Here is a 15,069-nt window from a genome sequence, read left to right as displayed (position 1 = left end):
AAAAAACTAAAAAATAAACAAACATTGGTGGCAGGGGCCCCCTTATAAGTTAAAAACAAATTGGGGCCCCAAAAAAAATGTAAAAAAAAAATTTTTTTTTGAAAAAAAAAAAAAACATTGGCAGCAGGGGCCCCCTTAAAAGTTAAAAACAAATTGGGGCCCCAAAAAAAATTGGAAAAAAAAAAATTTTTTTGAATAAAAAAAAAACTGGTGGTAGGGGCCCCCTTATAAGTTAAAAACAAATTGGGGCCCCAAAAAAAATTTGAAAAAAAAAATAATTTTTTTTTTGAAAAAAAAAACTGGTGGTAGGGGCCCCCTTACAAGTTAAAAAAATTTGGGGCCACCAAAAAGAAAATTAATTTTTTTTTTCTTTAAAAAAAAAAACAATGGTGGCAAGGGGCCCCTTACGAGTTAAAAAAAAAATTGGGGCCCCAAAAAAAAAGTTTTAAAAAAAAGATTGGTGGCAGGGGCCTATAGAATATTAAAATAATACATTGGTGGCCAGGGGATTAAAAAAAAAAAAAAACCACAAACTGGTGTTCAGTAGAATTGAACTCATGGCTTCAGTACTTCAACTTCGCCTCCTTTCGTGACTTCGGGTCTTTTCACCGCTTCAGGACTTCAATTTCGGCTGTTTTCGGGACTCCGGGTCTTTGCGCTGCTTCAGGACTTCGGCTATTTTCGTGACTTCGGGTCTTTTCGGCGCTTCGTGACTTCGGCTTTTTCCGTGACTTCGGGTCTTTTCGGCGCATCGGCTTCGGCTTTTCGGCACTTCCGCATTCGGCACGCAAGAGGCAAGACGTACGGCTCGGGCGCTCGTAAGGGGGGCCCGGATCTTCAAAAAATGCAGCGCTGCCGGGCCCCCCTTCATGCCCGGGCCCGGTACGCTTGTCCCCCCCTGATGGTGGCCCTGCCCGTTAACAACATTAACAACTCTTCTGTCTCTAAACTTCTTTCACTAACCTCCTCCCTAGGCTTATCTTTGTGCTCAGACTCCCCCTCTCACTCCAATGGTAATGCTCTGGATCTCATATTTACCAGACTCTGTTCAACCTCCAATTTTACTAACTCCCCATTTCCCCTCTCTGATCACAATATGCTCACATTTCAACTCTCACTAACTCCATCCTCACCCCCTGCTATTCCCCAAACACGTACTTACCTTGACTTGCAAGCTGTAGACGTGTCACATCTCTCTTCTTCCTTTGACTCTCTTCACTCTAATATCTCAGCCATCTCATGTCCTAATGTGGCTACCTCTGTCTACTATAGTACTCTCACCACTGCCCTAAATGAGCTTGCTCCTATAAAAACTAAACGTTCTCGACCCAAACCACTTCAACCTTGGCATACTGCTCATACAAAAGCGCTCCAAAGACACTCACGTGCACTTGAGCGTCGCTGGCGCAAATCCCGTTCAGAATCAGACTTTTGGAGCTACAAATCTGCCCTGCGCTCCTTTAACACCAGCCTCTTCCAAGCCAAACAAACCTACTTTACTTCACTCATTAACTCCCTTTCTAAAAAACCAGCACAACTTTTCTCCACCTTTAACACTCTCCTTTCCCCTTCTCCACCCCCTCCATGCACATCTGTCTCTGCTCAAGATATTGCTGAGCACTTCAAAAACAAAATTGACACTATCAGAAGGGACATTACACTACTCAACCCCGTAGACTTCCACCACCCTCCCTCCACACTCCCCAGTCTCTCCTGTGCTCCTTCCCCCCTGTCACTGATGAGGAACTCTCAAAGCTTCTGGCCTCTTCTCACCTTACCACCTGCCCGCTTGATCCAATTCCCTCAAAACTTAATACCAATCCTTGTCTAATCAAAGCCTTAACTCACCTATTTAATCTTTCGCTCTCAACTGGACTGTTTCCTTCTCAACTAAAACATGCTCTTGTCACCCCCATTCTGAAAAAACCCTCTCTTGATCCCTCCAATCTTGACAACCTCCGACCTATCTCTCTGCTACCTTTCATCTCTAAACTACTTGAGCGCCTAGTCTACAACCGACTTACCTCATTCCTCTCTGACAATAACCTGCTGGACCCCCTACAATCTGGTTTTAAGCCACAACACTCCACGGAAACTGCCCTGACTCGACTAACTAATGACCTTTTAACCGCTAAAGCCAACAATCATTTCTCACTACTAATACTGCTTGACCTCTCAGCCGCATTTGACACTGTAGATCACCCTCTCCTCCTCCAGTCCCTCCAGTCGCTTGGCCTTCGTGACACAGCCCTGTCCTGGTTCTCTTCTTACATCACCAATCGTTCCTTCAGTGTCTCCTACAATGCAGTATCATCTTCTCCCCTACCTCTTTCTGTTGGAGTTCCTCAAGGCTCTGTCCTGGGACCATTACTATTCTCCCTCTATACTTCCTCCCTTGGCAAATTAATAAATTCATATGGTTTCCACTACCACCTCTATGCTGACGACACTCAGATTTATCTCTCATCTCCTGATCTCAACCCAGAACTCCTAACTCGCGTCTCCTCCTGCCTGTCCGCTATCTCTACCTGGATGTCGCAACGCTACCTTAAATTAAACCTCTCTAAAACTGAAATGGTTCTCTTTCCTCCAACTAACACCAGTAGCATCCCCGAAGTATCCATCATAGTTAACAATTCCACTATCACCCCCTCTCCCCAGGCCCGGTGCCTTGGGGTTATCCTAGATTCTGCCCTGTCATTCACTCCTCATATCCAGTCACTTATTAAATCATGTCACTTCCACCTAAGGAACATATCCAAAATACGATCATTTATCACCCAAGACGCTGCCAAAATTCTTATTCACTCTCTCATCATATCGCGTCTAGACTACTGTAACTCTCTTTTAATTGGCCTCCCCCTCCAGAGACTGTAACCTCTCCAGTCCATAATGAACACTGCTGCGAGGCTCATACACCTCAGCAACCGCTCCTCCTCTGCCTCGCCATTCTGTCAATCCCTGCACTGGCTTCCGTTACCTTTCAGAATCAAATTCAAATTAATGAAACTGACTTTCAAAGCACTTCACAGCTCTGCTCCACCCTACATCTCTGAACTCATCTCTATATACTCACCCACTCGCTTACTACGCTCCTCTACTGACCTGCTACTCAACTCTTCTCTCATTACCTCCTCACATGCTCGCATTCAAGACTTTGGAAGGGCTGCACCCCTCCTCTGGAACGCTCTCCCACAGTCTGTCCGACTTTCTCCCAACCTTTCTGCTTTCAAAAAATCTCTGAAAACGCACTTCTTTCGAGAAGCCTACCCTCACTCTGCTTAACTACCAAACGCAACACCACATACAACACCACATTTCTCACACACTTACTTCGATCTTGCCCACTCCCACACCTTGTGTATTACTCCCTTCCCTTTAGACTGTATGCCTATGTATAGGGCCTTCCTCACCTCTTTGTACCGGTATTGATTGTGATGTTTGTTACTCCATATATTCTATATATGTAATTCATGTGATGTAGTTGTATAATCACATTTACTTTACAGTGCTACGCAATATTTTGGCGCTATATAAATACATGTTAATAATAATAATAATCCAGCTGTTGGGCCGAGGGCCAAACAATCAGATCAGCCCAATATGGACAAGCACATAGATGACCGGATAGGGCAAAGATCAGCTTGTTATTCAGGTGTATGGCCAACTTTAGTCACCAAAATATATTGTATTAGATCAATGCTAAGTTGTGTTTCATTTATATAGGCAGCCTCTCAGCCCTGGTGTCTCAGCACTCGGTCACCCCGCTCTCTTTGCCATGCAGACTTCACATCCCTTCCTGTGGTGAGTAGGATGCACAGTCTTTGGATACATTTTAAAATAGGCAAATTTGTACTTTTGGAGAGATCTGAATTTGTATTGCAGCACCCGAATTCCCCACCACGAGATGATTATTGACATGTATCTGTTTTCATTGGAGAGCACTGGTGAGGTGTGGGAATTGCGTCTTTACCAGGTCCCTTTCTCCACTGGCTTCTGCTGATACAGAGTTACTGATTAGAAGGAAGTATCTGGATTGTAGGAATGCCGAAACTCAAAGAATTAATCAATACCCATCATTTTACTTTTCTTACTATGCTGTCCATCTCCACCATTTATTTAGAATTCCTTCCTCTGCGCATGAAGTAGATACAAGTGATTCTGTCCCACCTCTGCACATTGATGCATCTTTGCCTGGTTCTTCTCTTTCCCAGATCTGGTGGAGCAGAGCTCAGAGGTCATGGTGCCTACAAACATGAGCACAGCAGCAGATTTATTGAGACAAGGAGCAGGTAATTGGCAAGCAAGCAATAGACCAAGGCTCAGGTTGTAAAAAGCAGAGAATGCTAAATGGATCCAATTTCCTTGTCTCTCCTTGTAGCATGCAGTGTTCTCTTCCTTGGCTCTGTGGACACAGAATCTCTAACCGGGCCCCAGGCCATTTCCAGGGCATCAAATGCCATCCTGACTCCCCCAAGGTCCAGTGCAACTACTGTCCATTTCAAAGTATCTGACCAGGGTATCACCCTTACGGACAGCCAGCGGAAGTGAGTGTGAGGGTCAGGCTATTGTTACATTGCTTGTAGGTCTCCATGGTATGAAGATGTGTAACTGTAGGATGTTTTCATGTGTTCCAGACTGTTCTTCCGGCGTCATTATCCTGTTTCTAGTGTAACGTACTGCAGTAGCGACCCACAGGATCGCAGGTATCTATGTTATTATAATACTACAACGCTAACTGTACTAACATAGTACCTAAAAATATCTATAAGTGCATTAGTTTAGTAGAACCATAGGAAATTCTGACTATGAAGAACTTATTTCCCGATATATTTTTTTGCAGGTGGACCAATCCAGACAGGACAACATCAAAGTACGTGTAGCTTTAATATCACCCTGGCTTTGCATTTACCTTCCATCACATTGTGGTTAATGAAGGGCCTCCTTTAGAATGAAAGGAATATGCTGGAGTGTTCAGTTAGGACAGGAGTGCCCACACTTTACTAATGCGGGGTCTGCTCTTAGTGATTATCCATATACGAATTGCTAGCATTCTGTTCTATGGAAAATATGATTTAATGGGGAGGTTCTCCTGTTCATATTCCAGTCTCTTATTCAAATCAGTACATGGTTGCTAAAGTAATTTGGACCCTAGTTACCAGATTGGATTGTGGCAAATGCCAGAAGAGCTGCTGTAAAATGCAATAGAAAGTCACTATTTATTGGGCTTATGGGTGCTGTTTTGGCCTCTGTGTACTTGAAATGCTATTTAATACTTTGAATTCATGTCTAGGCCTGATTAAGGGGCACAAAAAAATCCATCTGAAGGTACAGAGCGCAATCAGCAGCCCCATGCTTATTACATGACCCTAAGATGAATAACTCAAAAAAGCAAAAGTGCCTTACAGGGGTTGTTTACCTTAAAATTAACTTGTAGTATGATGTAGAGTAGGAATGCACCAAATCCACTATTTTGGATTCGGCCGAATCCTTTGCGAAAGATTTGGCCAAATACCGAACCAAATCCGAATTTGCATATGCATATTAGGGATTAGAAGGGGGGGAAATTTACTTCCTTGTTTTGTGACAAAAAGTCATGCGATTTCCCTCCCCGACCCTAATTTGAATATGCAAATTAGGATTCGGATTGGTCGGTCAGAAGGATTCGGCTGAATTCGAATCCTGCTGAAAAAGGCTGAATCCCGAACCGAATCCTGGATTGACAGAGGCCTCAGATCAGCATTACTTTGAGAGTTTACTTGTGTATTTATATAGATCTTTCTGATAAAGCTTACTTAATTTAAACCTTTCCTTCTCCTTTAATGGTTAACCACCCCTTTAAAACCCTTGGTCTCAATTATCCATTGTCGCACAAGCCGTCATGTCTGTTTATCCTTCCAAGTGTAAAGCCTTCTCTGTTCTTTCCCTTTGCAGGGTGTTTGGGTTTGTGGCTCGGAAAGCAGGCACCGCGGCCGAAAACGTGTGTCACCTTTTTGCGGAACTGGACCCTGAGCAACCGGCGTCGGCCATTGTTAATTTTATCACCAAAGTCATGCTGGGTGCACACAAGAGATAAACGATAGTGTCCGTTAGGGGGGAGGAGACTAAAGGTCAGAGAATGTCATACGATGGGACCCAGAAGACGTGAGAGCGAGTGCTTGCAGCAAGTGTGGATACTGTTACTCCCGTAACCCAATTCTGCTGGAGCTTCCCAACAAGGAAATGGAATGTTGGGGGAATGTATACTCCCCGATCTATGGAGAAAAGCAGAGCAAGCATTGACCTTGTGATACTGTATTGAACATTACTGTAGAAAATGTAAGTGCAGCTGGCAGCTCCCCCGGGGGGTCTGTAAAAGCTCAGTAGAAAGGCATCAGACAAAATGATAATCATGTATCCTGGTTTCAGGAATGTCTATCACCGTTGCTTATCAGCCTGGGTCGGGGCCCTTATTGTCAAGCACAATATTACTAAGACACAGACACCCCAAAATTCCCAGCTTGTGCCTTCAGGGGATAAGTAGTGTAACATGCGCTACACTAACAAGCAGCCATGTTTACACTCCCTTTTGTATATAAAATCCATGTAAATTGCAATATGGGAATGCCTTCTCCTGCTCATCATCTCTAGGGAACGTTTTATGATATCTGCTATGCCCTGGGCTTGCCCACAGCATGCTGCTTATTAATCACCATAACTATGTAAGGGCGCAATAACTGCTACGCAGTATCTGTTCAATTCGTAGTGTTTCTTGTTCTAAGCCACAATAGTGAAAGTTCCCACTTTCTCATCTTCCTCACCATTAGCAGTAGATATTCGATAGCCTATAAAACAGCAATAATGTAAATAATGTGGAGCTGGAACGTTGCCAGTGTATTCTAAGAGGATGACGCTTTTTGTGCATCCATATTATGTTTCGTTTAACTGCCAGCGCTCTCGGAAAGCTGCGGCTTCTTTCGGAATTCATTCTGCCGACTTGTTAAATTCCTGTTAGGTTGACTCGACAGACGGGGGCCCATTGCAAGGCTTGATCTTTTGCTCAGGTGCACTTGGTCTTATGGAATTGTTGAACATTGGAAATGTAAATCCAATAATAAAAAAGAAAGTTGGTTGCCCTGGGCGGTCTTGGAAGCTGATATTAGCATGTGGCCAGCACCTGCTGTTAGACTGTCTGGCTTTGCCACTGTATTGTTAGCATATGTTCCATGTACCTTCTGGAAAATAGACACAGATTTATTAAGGGTCGAATCTTTTTATGGTCTGAACAGTCAGATTCAAATAATCCAGACTCGAATTTTTAAAAACAAGGAATTCGATTTTTGAGATTGATCAGACTCTGCCCCTTTAAGAATTCAAATTTGACTATTCGCCGCCTAAAACCTGCCGAATTCATGAGTCAATGAAAGACGTCCAGGGACCAATTTGGACATCTTAGTAGCTTTCCTGGCATGCAAGTGTTTTTTCGGAGAAAAAGCTAGAATCAAGTTTGGTCAAAGTCGATTTGCGTTTCCAAGCTGGCAAAATTGAGATATTCGATTTTTTTTATAAATAACCCCCCCCCCCAGTCGAATTTCAAGTATATTTGAATTTAATAGTTTTTTAAAAAAAAAACCTCAAGAATATAAAATTCGACCGTTAATAAATGTGCCTCTAGGTGTGTTAAATGGCTAGAGCTATGAATAGATGCTCTGGGTCCAATAACTTAAGACTTTTCCTTTCCGAAAACTGCCAGTTAATGTGAAATTTCCAGGGGTCACCGTGTAGAACGGACACAGTAACACCCAGCAATCTCATGCATTCAGCTAATTCTGCACTGGAAATGTACTTGCCTGCTTCTCACAATCACAGATACTAGCAGCTTGTCAACTATCACAAAGCGACAGAGAGGCTCAAACTAAATAAACCTAAACTCCGACTGATGCAATAAATAGCTAATAAAACTGAACACTAGTGCTTACAAATATTAAATGTTAACAAGTTTAAGGTTGCACTTTTAGCATCAAGTTCTGGAAGTCCAAGTAGACGGGTTCCACTTTGTTGTCCTCCCAACCATCTTTGTCAGGCTTCCAAAGCAGTGATGCTGGGAGTTGTCTTTGTACATGTATGGTACCTGTTATGCAGAATGCTCGGGACCTGGGGTTTTGCAGATAATGTTTCTTTCTGTAATTTGGATCTTCATACCTTAAGTCTGCTAGAAAAACATGAAATAAAGCCAATAGGCTGGTTTTGCTTCCAATAAGGATTAAATTATATCTAAAACGAGAGGTGTGAAGAACTTCAGTCAGACGCAGTGGTTTGCTGCAAAGTGGTTGCGTTTTATTTGTTTCGAGACTCAAAAACATGTAGTGTTAAATAAAACACAACCAATTTTGCAGCAAACCACTGCGTCTGACTGAAGTTCATCACACCTCTCGTTTTTGCATTATCGGCTTCATTGGACGGAAGCATCAGGATTGAACTTGTTGAATCATTCACCTTTATCTAATTATATCTAATTTGGGATCAAGTACGAGTTACTGTTTTATTAATACACAGAAAAAGGAAATAATTTATATAAAAAAAAATGGATTATTTAGATAAAGTGGAGTCTATAGGAGACGGCCTTTCCGTAATTCGGAACATTCTGGATAATGGGTTTCCGGATAATGGATCTCATACCAGTACAAGATCTAGCAGTTGCTCAGCCCTGCTCCTCAGTTCTGCATGAGGGCTTACACTCTACAGAACATATAAAACCATATAAAGTATGTCCTGTCCAACTGCTGTTCCCCTCCCCCGTACCTAAACTACTTCCTGTATTGCAACCCCAATAGCATCGGCTGTCAGCAACCAAAAAAAAAAACCAAAAGCACGAAGGTGTGTAACATAGATAACACTTCTTATAGTTTCGAGATATAAATGCCTTTAGTGAGCTTCTTCAACCCAACATTTTTTTCCTCCTGTAAATCCAGCCATACTGTATGTCAATAGTGCATTGCAAATTGCCAACTCGTGCCAGAATCCGCCAGTTACAGCAGGTGAATCAGTCAGTGACTCACAGCATGGTTGTGTTGGTGGCAGCTGGAAAATCATGTTAGATTGAGGAACTGACAGAAAGGGTTGTTCACCTTTGAGTTCATTTTAGTAAGATGTAGAGTGATTTTCTGATACAATTTGCAATTGGTTTTCATTTTTTTTTTTATTATTTGTGATTTTTAAGTTATTTATAGCAGCTCTCCGGTTTGCAATTTCAGCAACCTGGTTGCTGGGGTCCAAATGACCCTAGCGACCATGCATTGATTTGAATATGAATAGGAGAGGCCTGAATAGAAATAGGAGTAATTAAAAGTAGTAATAACAATACATTTGTAGCCTTACAGAGCATTTGTTTTTAGATGGGGTCAGTGACCCCCATTTGAAAGCTGGGAAGAGTCAGAAGAAAGCAAATAATCAAAACAATAAAGAAAATAATGAAGATCAGTTGAAATGTGCTTTAGAATTAGCCATCCTATAAAATACTAAAAGGTAACTTAAAGGTAAGCCATCCACTTTAAATATCTACAGAACTGTAAGAAGAAAAAAAAAATAGTATTTCTACAGTTTTCCTGCCATGCCACCTTGGTAACCCACACATTGATTGGCAGTTTATGTTATTTGCACTGTTGGCTCTGACTCATGAAACCATTCATTTGCCAGACCTGGAGGGGAGCCGACCTCTGCTTCATGGCTTCAAGAGTCAGAACCAGAAGTGAGTGCAGAGAACAAAAAGGGATAGACACACTGGGAGTCATTTATCAACATGGGGCAAATTTGCCCATGGGTAGTAACCCCTGGCAACCAAACAAATTGCTGCGCTCACTGTTCTACTTGCAGCTGGCTTTACAAAGCTGATCACTGATTGGTTGCTATAGGTAACTGCCCATGTGCAAATTTGCCCTGTGTTGATAAATGAGCCCCACTGCTTTCAGTTGCAATTACATTTACAGAAGTTATGCAAGGATTTTGTTTGGAGAACGGTGGAACAAGATTTGATTTTGTGCCAATAAGGTCTGGCTGCTTTAAGTATATACTATATATTTATATATAAAAAATTGTGTAATATATAAACAAACTTGGCCAAAAAGAAAAACAGGCATTTGCGCTTTTCTACGACATTTATAGCTTGAATAGATGTGCATATATATATTTTTTATTTTCAGGACAACTTGGTTAATATATTTATGGAACTGTATCTATGGAAAACGTAAACTTTAAATAAAAATCAACCCATTACAAACCTTGTGCGGCTGTAGTTGTGTAGCGCTTATACACAGGCATTGTGGTGCATCTGGAAGAGGAGCGCACAGGTCTCCTGTGTAGGGAAAACACCGATAATGGACAAACACTCAAGACTCCCATGAATTAAATAGAGATCTGTGACTTTAATATATGTAAATAAACGTATATCGATTATGTACAGACATCAGAGTATGTTCTAGTGCAAGTCGGTGGAATCGGTGTATGACCAACGTGGCCAGAGGCTTATGGAAGGGAATGGGTGGTGGAAGCAGCAGCTGAGAGAAAGGAAACAAGATTTCACGTGTGCGTTTATCAAGCTTAGTGTTGTACAAAGGCTTTCAGTTCAGATTTGCTCCCATGAACCTTCTCCCAACTGTTTAATAAATAACATGTAACAGAATGTGCAGAACACAAGTGAACACTAGAGAATCTGTTCTAGGCACAAATGTCCAAGCTACGGTGCACCAGTTGCCTCTGAACTTCATCTCTCAGGACTCCAAGACAGTTAAAGGAACAGTAACACCAAAAAACAAAACAAAAAGTGTTTTAAAGTAATGAACATGTAATGTACTATTGTCCTGCACTGGTACAACTGCTGTGGTTGCTTCAGAAACATTATTATAGTTTATATAAACAAGCTGCTGTGTAACCATTCAAAGCTGAAAAGGCACAGGATACACAGCAGATAACAGATAAGCTCTGTAGTTTACAATGGAATTCTTCAGCAGTTATCTGTTATCTACTGAGTATCCTGTGCTTGAATGGCTGCCCCCATTGCTACACAGCTGCTTGTCTTTATAAACTATAGTAGTCTTTCTGAAGCAAACACACCAGTTTTACCAGTGCAGGGCAACATTACATGATATTTTCATGACTTTAAAACACTTTCATTTCTTGGTGTTACGGTACCTTTAAAGATAGGGTAGTGGTCGACACTAAGGGGCCACTGCCTGCTGATCAGTCCCACCGGGACTGATACCGTGACTGGTAGGTCTATTTTCCCAGCAGCCCATGGGCCTGGCCTATGTCCCCAGAACACAGAGAACAGCTACAGAACAAGGACACTTGCAATAGATAAGCTCTAAATGCACAACCATTTGTCCAAAGAGAGTTGATACAATTTGGACAAATATTTCCTACTCCTACACTGTGAACATACTGCAGAGGCAACTATTCATAGGTTTCTCCCTGAAGAGCTCGAGATATCAAGTGACAGGTTACTCCAGTTTTTCTTACATTAAAGCTTCCGACCCCCTAGGCCCAGAATGTTATTATTCCACTGGCCCGGCTCAGAGCTCACATCTCCCTTGAGACATACGGCTATAACAGATCATTGGCTCATCCCCTGGAAAATGTTGCTACTTCTAGGAGTCCCCTCCAATTTCATTCTCACCAGGGCTGGTGCATAAAGGCTTGTGGCTGTAACCAAGAGGAAGATTAGAAGGGAAAATGAAACAAGACTACTGTGAATTCCCTTGTATGATGCTCCTATTCACCTCTCATCACATAATAAATATATTTGGGCACACACCAAGCAATTTGCTGCTTTTCTTATGCCAGAGAAATACTTTCATACCTGGAGCATTTTAATAGAAGTTTAATCTGCAAACTATGGCTTTCCAGGCTTCCATTCAGTACACATTATAGCAATGCGCTGTATTAAACATTAATAACATTTTAAAAATATTGTCAATTTTATAAGTGCATTTGTTGCTCAATTTGAGTTTCGAAAAATAAAAATGCTCACGCCAGTTGCGTCTCACAAGCTGTGCGTATGGACCGAACATAATAAAGAGGCACCATCTGATATACAAGGACATTAAGCGGGGAGATCCTAAACAGAAAGAAGACTTCAGATCTAAGGGACACACACATGATTATGGGCTGTAGGATTAAATCCCCAAGTTCCCATGTGTATATGACCAATGGGATGTTCTCTATGGATCTCCCCAAGCAAACCTATGGCTTTGGTAATAAACTGGGCTAAAAGTACACAATCAAAAAAATACATAAAAGCATCACATACTGATGTATCAGGTACCCGTACTAACCAATCAGATATTTACCTCTAAATGCACCGTGCTGATTGGTTCTTGCGGGGTTACTATTTTTGCATTGTCCCCTTTGTGTCTAGGCAAACTGACACTAGTTAGGGGTTGTAGAGGTAATTAAACCAATGCACTTCCCTTGTATAATATAATAAGCACGGATTCCCAAACTGAATACGTCAAACGGGACATTTCATTTTATAAACCGTCAGCTGCGACTACACTTCTATTAGAATGCAAATGGAATGCTGCTTTATCCTATACAGATGCTGCCATCTGTAGGAAACAATTAGACACTACGAGAAAAAGAAACCTGGGATCCCGGTAGTTACGGCACAGCCAAGCATTAGCGCTTCGGCTGGCAGGAGATGTTGAGAGCTGTGGTTCAGCTACTGGACATGAAAAAGTATAAGACGAGCAAAATAAAAACACATACAGGGCATTGTATATAAAAAAAAAAATGTCTAAACCCTTGATGTTGAAATAAAAATATACGTTCTTTGTTCACTTTAACTAATCCTGCATACAACCCAACATCAAATAGAAGAAAAAAATGATTCAGCGTCTTTGGTTTTTACTTTGTTGCCAAAAAAGCATACTCCTAAAGCAATCCAGACCTATGAGTGCCCAATAGTGGCGTAAGGGCAGGCAACATCCTATTAGGGTGTAGGAGAGAGTAGCAGCACTGAGAAAAGAGGTAGTGATCCTTGGAAAGTCCTCAAGAAGAGAACAGGGGCTCAGCCCAGATCTCTGCTGTAAGAATTACACACACACATTCATTATTCTTGGTCAAATCAAGGGAACAGGACAGAGACGCATGGAGGGGTAACATTATTAAACAAAAATAAACATTGTGTCCCTTTGACTAACATCCTGTGACCCTCTTAAGCGGTTGTGAACTACAACTCCAGGTCCATAACAAATGGAAGTGCCACGCGTGGCCTCTACTGACTTACTGTACAACAGCGCTGGTCCTATCTCAGCAGCGATACAACTATTAAGAGAATGGAACAGGGAGGTGTCGCTGTTTCTTGGCTCAGCACAAGACTAGGATTAACCAAGATGCAAAAATCAGATTGTCGTTGGTCACCCGGGAACACGCATTGTTATTCTTGGTGGCATGTGAGTAATATAGACAAACAAAAACTGCCACTTTTGGGAAAACTACTGAATAGCTAAATTGTTTCTCTTAAAAGCTCACCATACACCTTCATATAGAAGGAAAACTTGCCAATTTCTAGTCAAAAACCCTGACCATTCCTCTTCTTGGGGGCTGCAGTTTCAATAAACCACCCACCTAACACATCAGATTGCATTTGGTCCATCTAGGACGAAAGTCGCATTTGCCGGTGCCTACAACTGTCACATATAAGGCCAATGGCCTGCCCAGAATTGACATGAACCTTCCTCCTGTTTAACTTGTAATCTGTTCATATGGCCCTTGAACGAATAGAAACAGTTGAACTAATTAACCATGTGAGCAGGCAAATGTTATGATAGACTGCCATCTTTAGAGAATCATTTATATGCACCTTGGTAATTTAGGTGCTAAACATTCCCAGCCACAAATATCTATACACACACAGCAGTACAACAGGGAAGCTGGTGCAGCCCAGAATGAAATAAATGACTCCATAAACGCGTGACCTTGGTCTGGGTTCCGTTTCTAAGGAGGAACGATGGTCGATCACACCATGAACTTGAATAGGAAGCTCTAGAACTACCCAGTTTACCATCAATGCTCACTTGTTTCCTGTTCTGCCAGAATTTACAGGCATGGAGCCAAACTGAACCGGCACTCACAAATAAAGGGGAAATGATAGGCTTCCAAACACGAAAAAAAAGCACTATCACAAGCCCACGTGCAAATCGTGCATGACCAGGGAGTTGTATGAGAAGCATGGCCAAAGGATGAGTGTGCCAATACACTCCAGTGTAACTTCACCCACTCAAGGGATGAAGGTCGACTTTCACTTTCTCCCCACTGCTCAGCATTCCTATTGTTGGGTAGAAGCCGCCATGAGGCAGCACCGATTCCTTTTTTCCAATTATTTTTCCATTCCTTGTGAAGAAAACCTGAGGGGGGCAAAAGCCATTGAAGATATCATCAATGTATGTTTCACATCAATTGCAATTTTTTTGTTGTTGCTTTTAACCCTTGCTTTACCAAAGAAGGGCAATAAATTGGTACAAATAGGTGCAATGATTTAAAACCCCCATATTACTCTCTATTGATTGATAGAATTAAAACCACAAATTAGGCAAGTAGAAAATCTAGAGAACTGCACCTATGGGTATTTCAGTCAAACATTTAGTTAAATGGCACATATCACCCCAAATGGTTTCCCCCACCAGACGTGCAGGTTAAAAGAGCCACACTCTCCAGGTAGGGGGAAACAACATCCAACATGTTGTATGAAAAGCATGCACATACTAAGTATCTATCCAGACGTTCTTGTTATTAACATACTGAGGTTTATGCTCTGGTCACAAATGGCCGCCCTTGCTGGCAGTCTAGCACTTGGGGGTGGGGCCATTTAATAAAATAGCAAAAAAAACCAAAACATAGTAACCCCAACTGGAGTGCCAGCTCTATTAGCCCACGCCTCTGGTGAGGGAAAAAAATTGGGGTGACAGGTGCCCTTTAGTCACGAAGACACTTATTAGGATTTATGTTGGTTTAAGTTTTTGTTCAGAGTGTATAGTTTGCCTTTAAGTTATCCCTGTAGCTGCCAGCTCTGCACAGCTAGCGGAGGATTAAAAA

General features: G+C 41.9%; 2 protein-coding genes across 10 annotated transcripts in view; one reads left to right on the top strand and one right to left on the bottom strand.

Moving 5' to 3' along the window:
* tns2.L (tensin 2 L homeolog) overlaps window positions 1–8,864 on the top strand; it is a 91,288-nt gene extending 82,424 nt beyond the window's left edge. For all 3 annotated transcript variants that reach the window (XM_018247583.2, XM_018247584.2, XM_041582595.1), the window contains 6 exons: window positions 3,727–3,804; window positions 4,215–4,292; window positions 4,382–4,547; window positions 4,638–4,706; window positions 4,844–4,873; window positions 5,935–8,864. In XM_018247583.2, the coding sequence (XP_018103072.1) occupies window positions 3,727–3,804; window positions 4,215–4,292; window positions 4,382–4,547; window positions 4,638–4,706; window positions 4,844–4,873; window positions 5,935–6,076 (563 nt within the window). In that variant the 3' untranslated portion in view covers window positions 6,077–8,864. The remainder of the gene's footprint in view (window positions 1–3,726; window positions 3,805–4,214; window positions 4,293–4,381; window positions 4,548–4,637; window positions 4,707–4,843; window positions 4,874–5,934) is intronic.
* The window catches only part of spryd3.L (SPRY domain containing 3 L homeolog), a 36,253-nt gene continuing 27,305 nt past the window's right edge, over window positions 6,122–15,069 (bottom strand). For 4 of the 7 annotated variants that reach the window (XM_041580966.1, XM_018245007.2, XM_018245008.2 and 1 more), the window contains one exon: window positions 10,381–14,381. In XM_041580966.1, the coding sequence (XP_041436900.1) occupies window positions 14,247–14,381 (135 nt within the window). In that variant the 3' untranslated portion in view covers window positions 10,381–14,246. 7 annotated transcript variants of the gene reach the window in all.

Source organism: Xenopus laevis, chromosome 2L (assembly GCF_017654675.1).
Source record: "Xenopus laevis strain J_2021 chromosome 2L, Xenopus_laevis_v10.1, whole genome shotgun sequence".
Taxonomy (NCBI): Eukaryota; Metazoa; Chordata; class Amphibia; order Anura; family Pipidae; genus Xenopus; species Xenopus laevis.
This window is presented reverse-complemented; position numbering and strand designations above follow the sequence as displayed.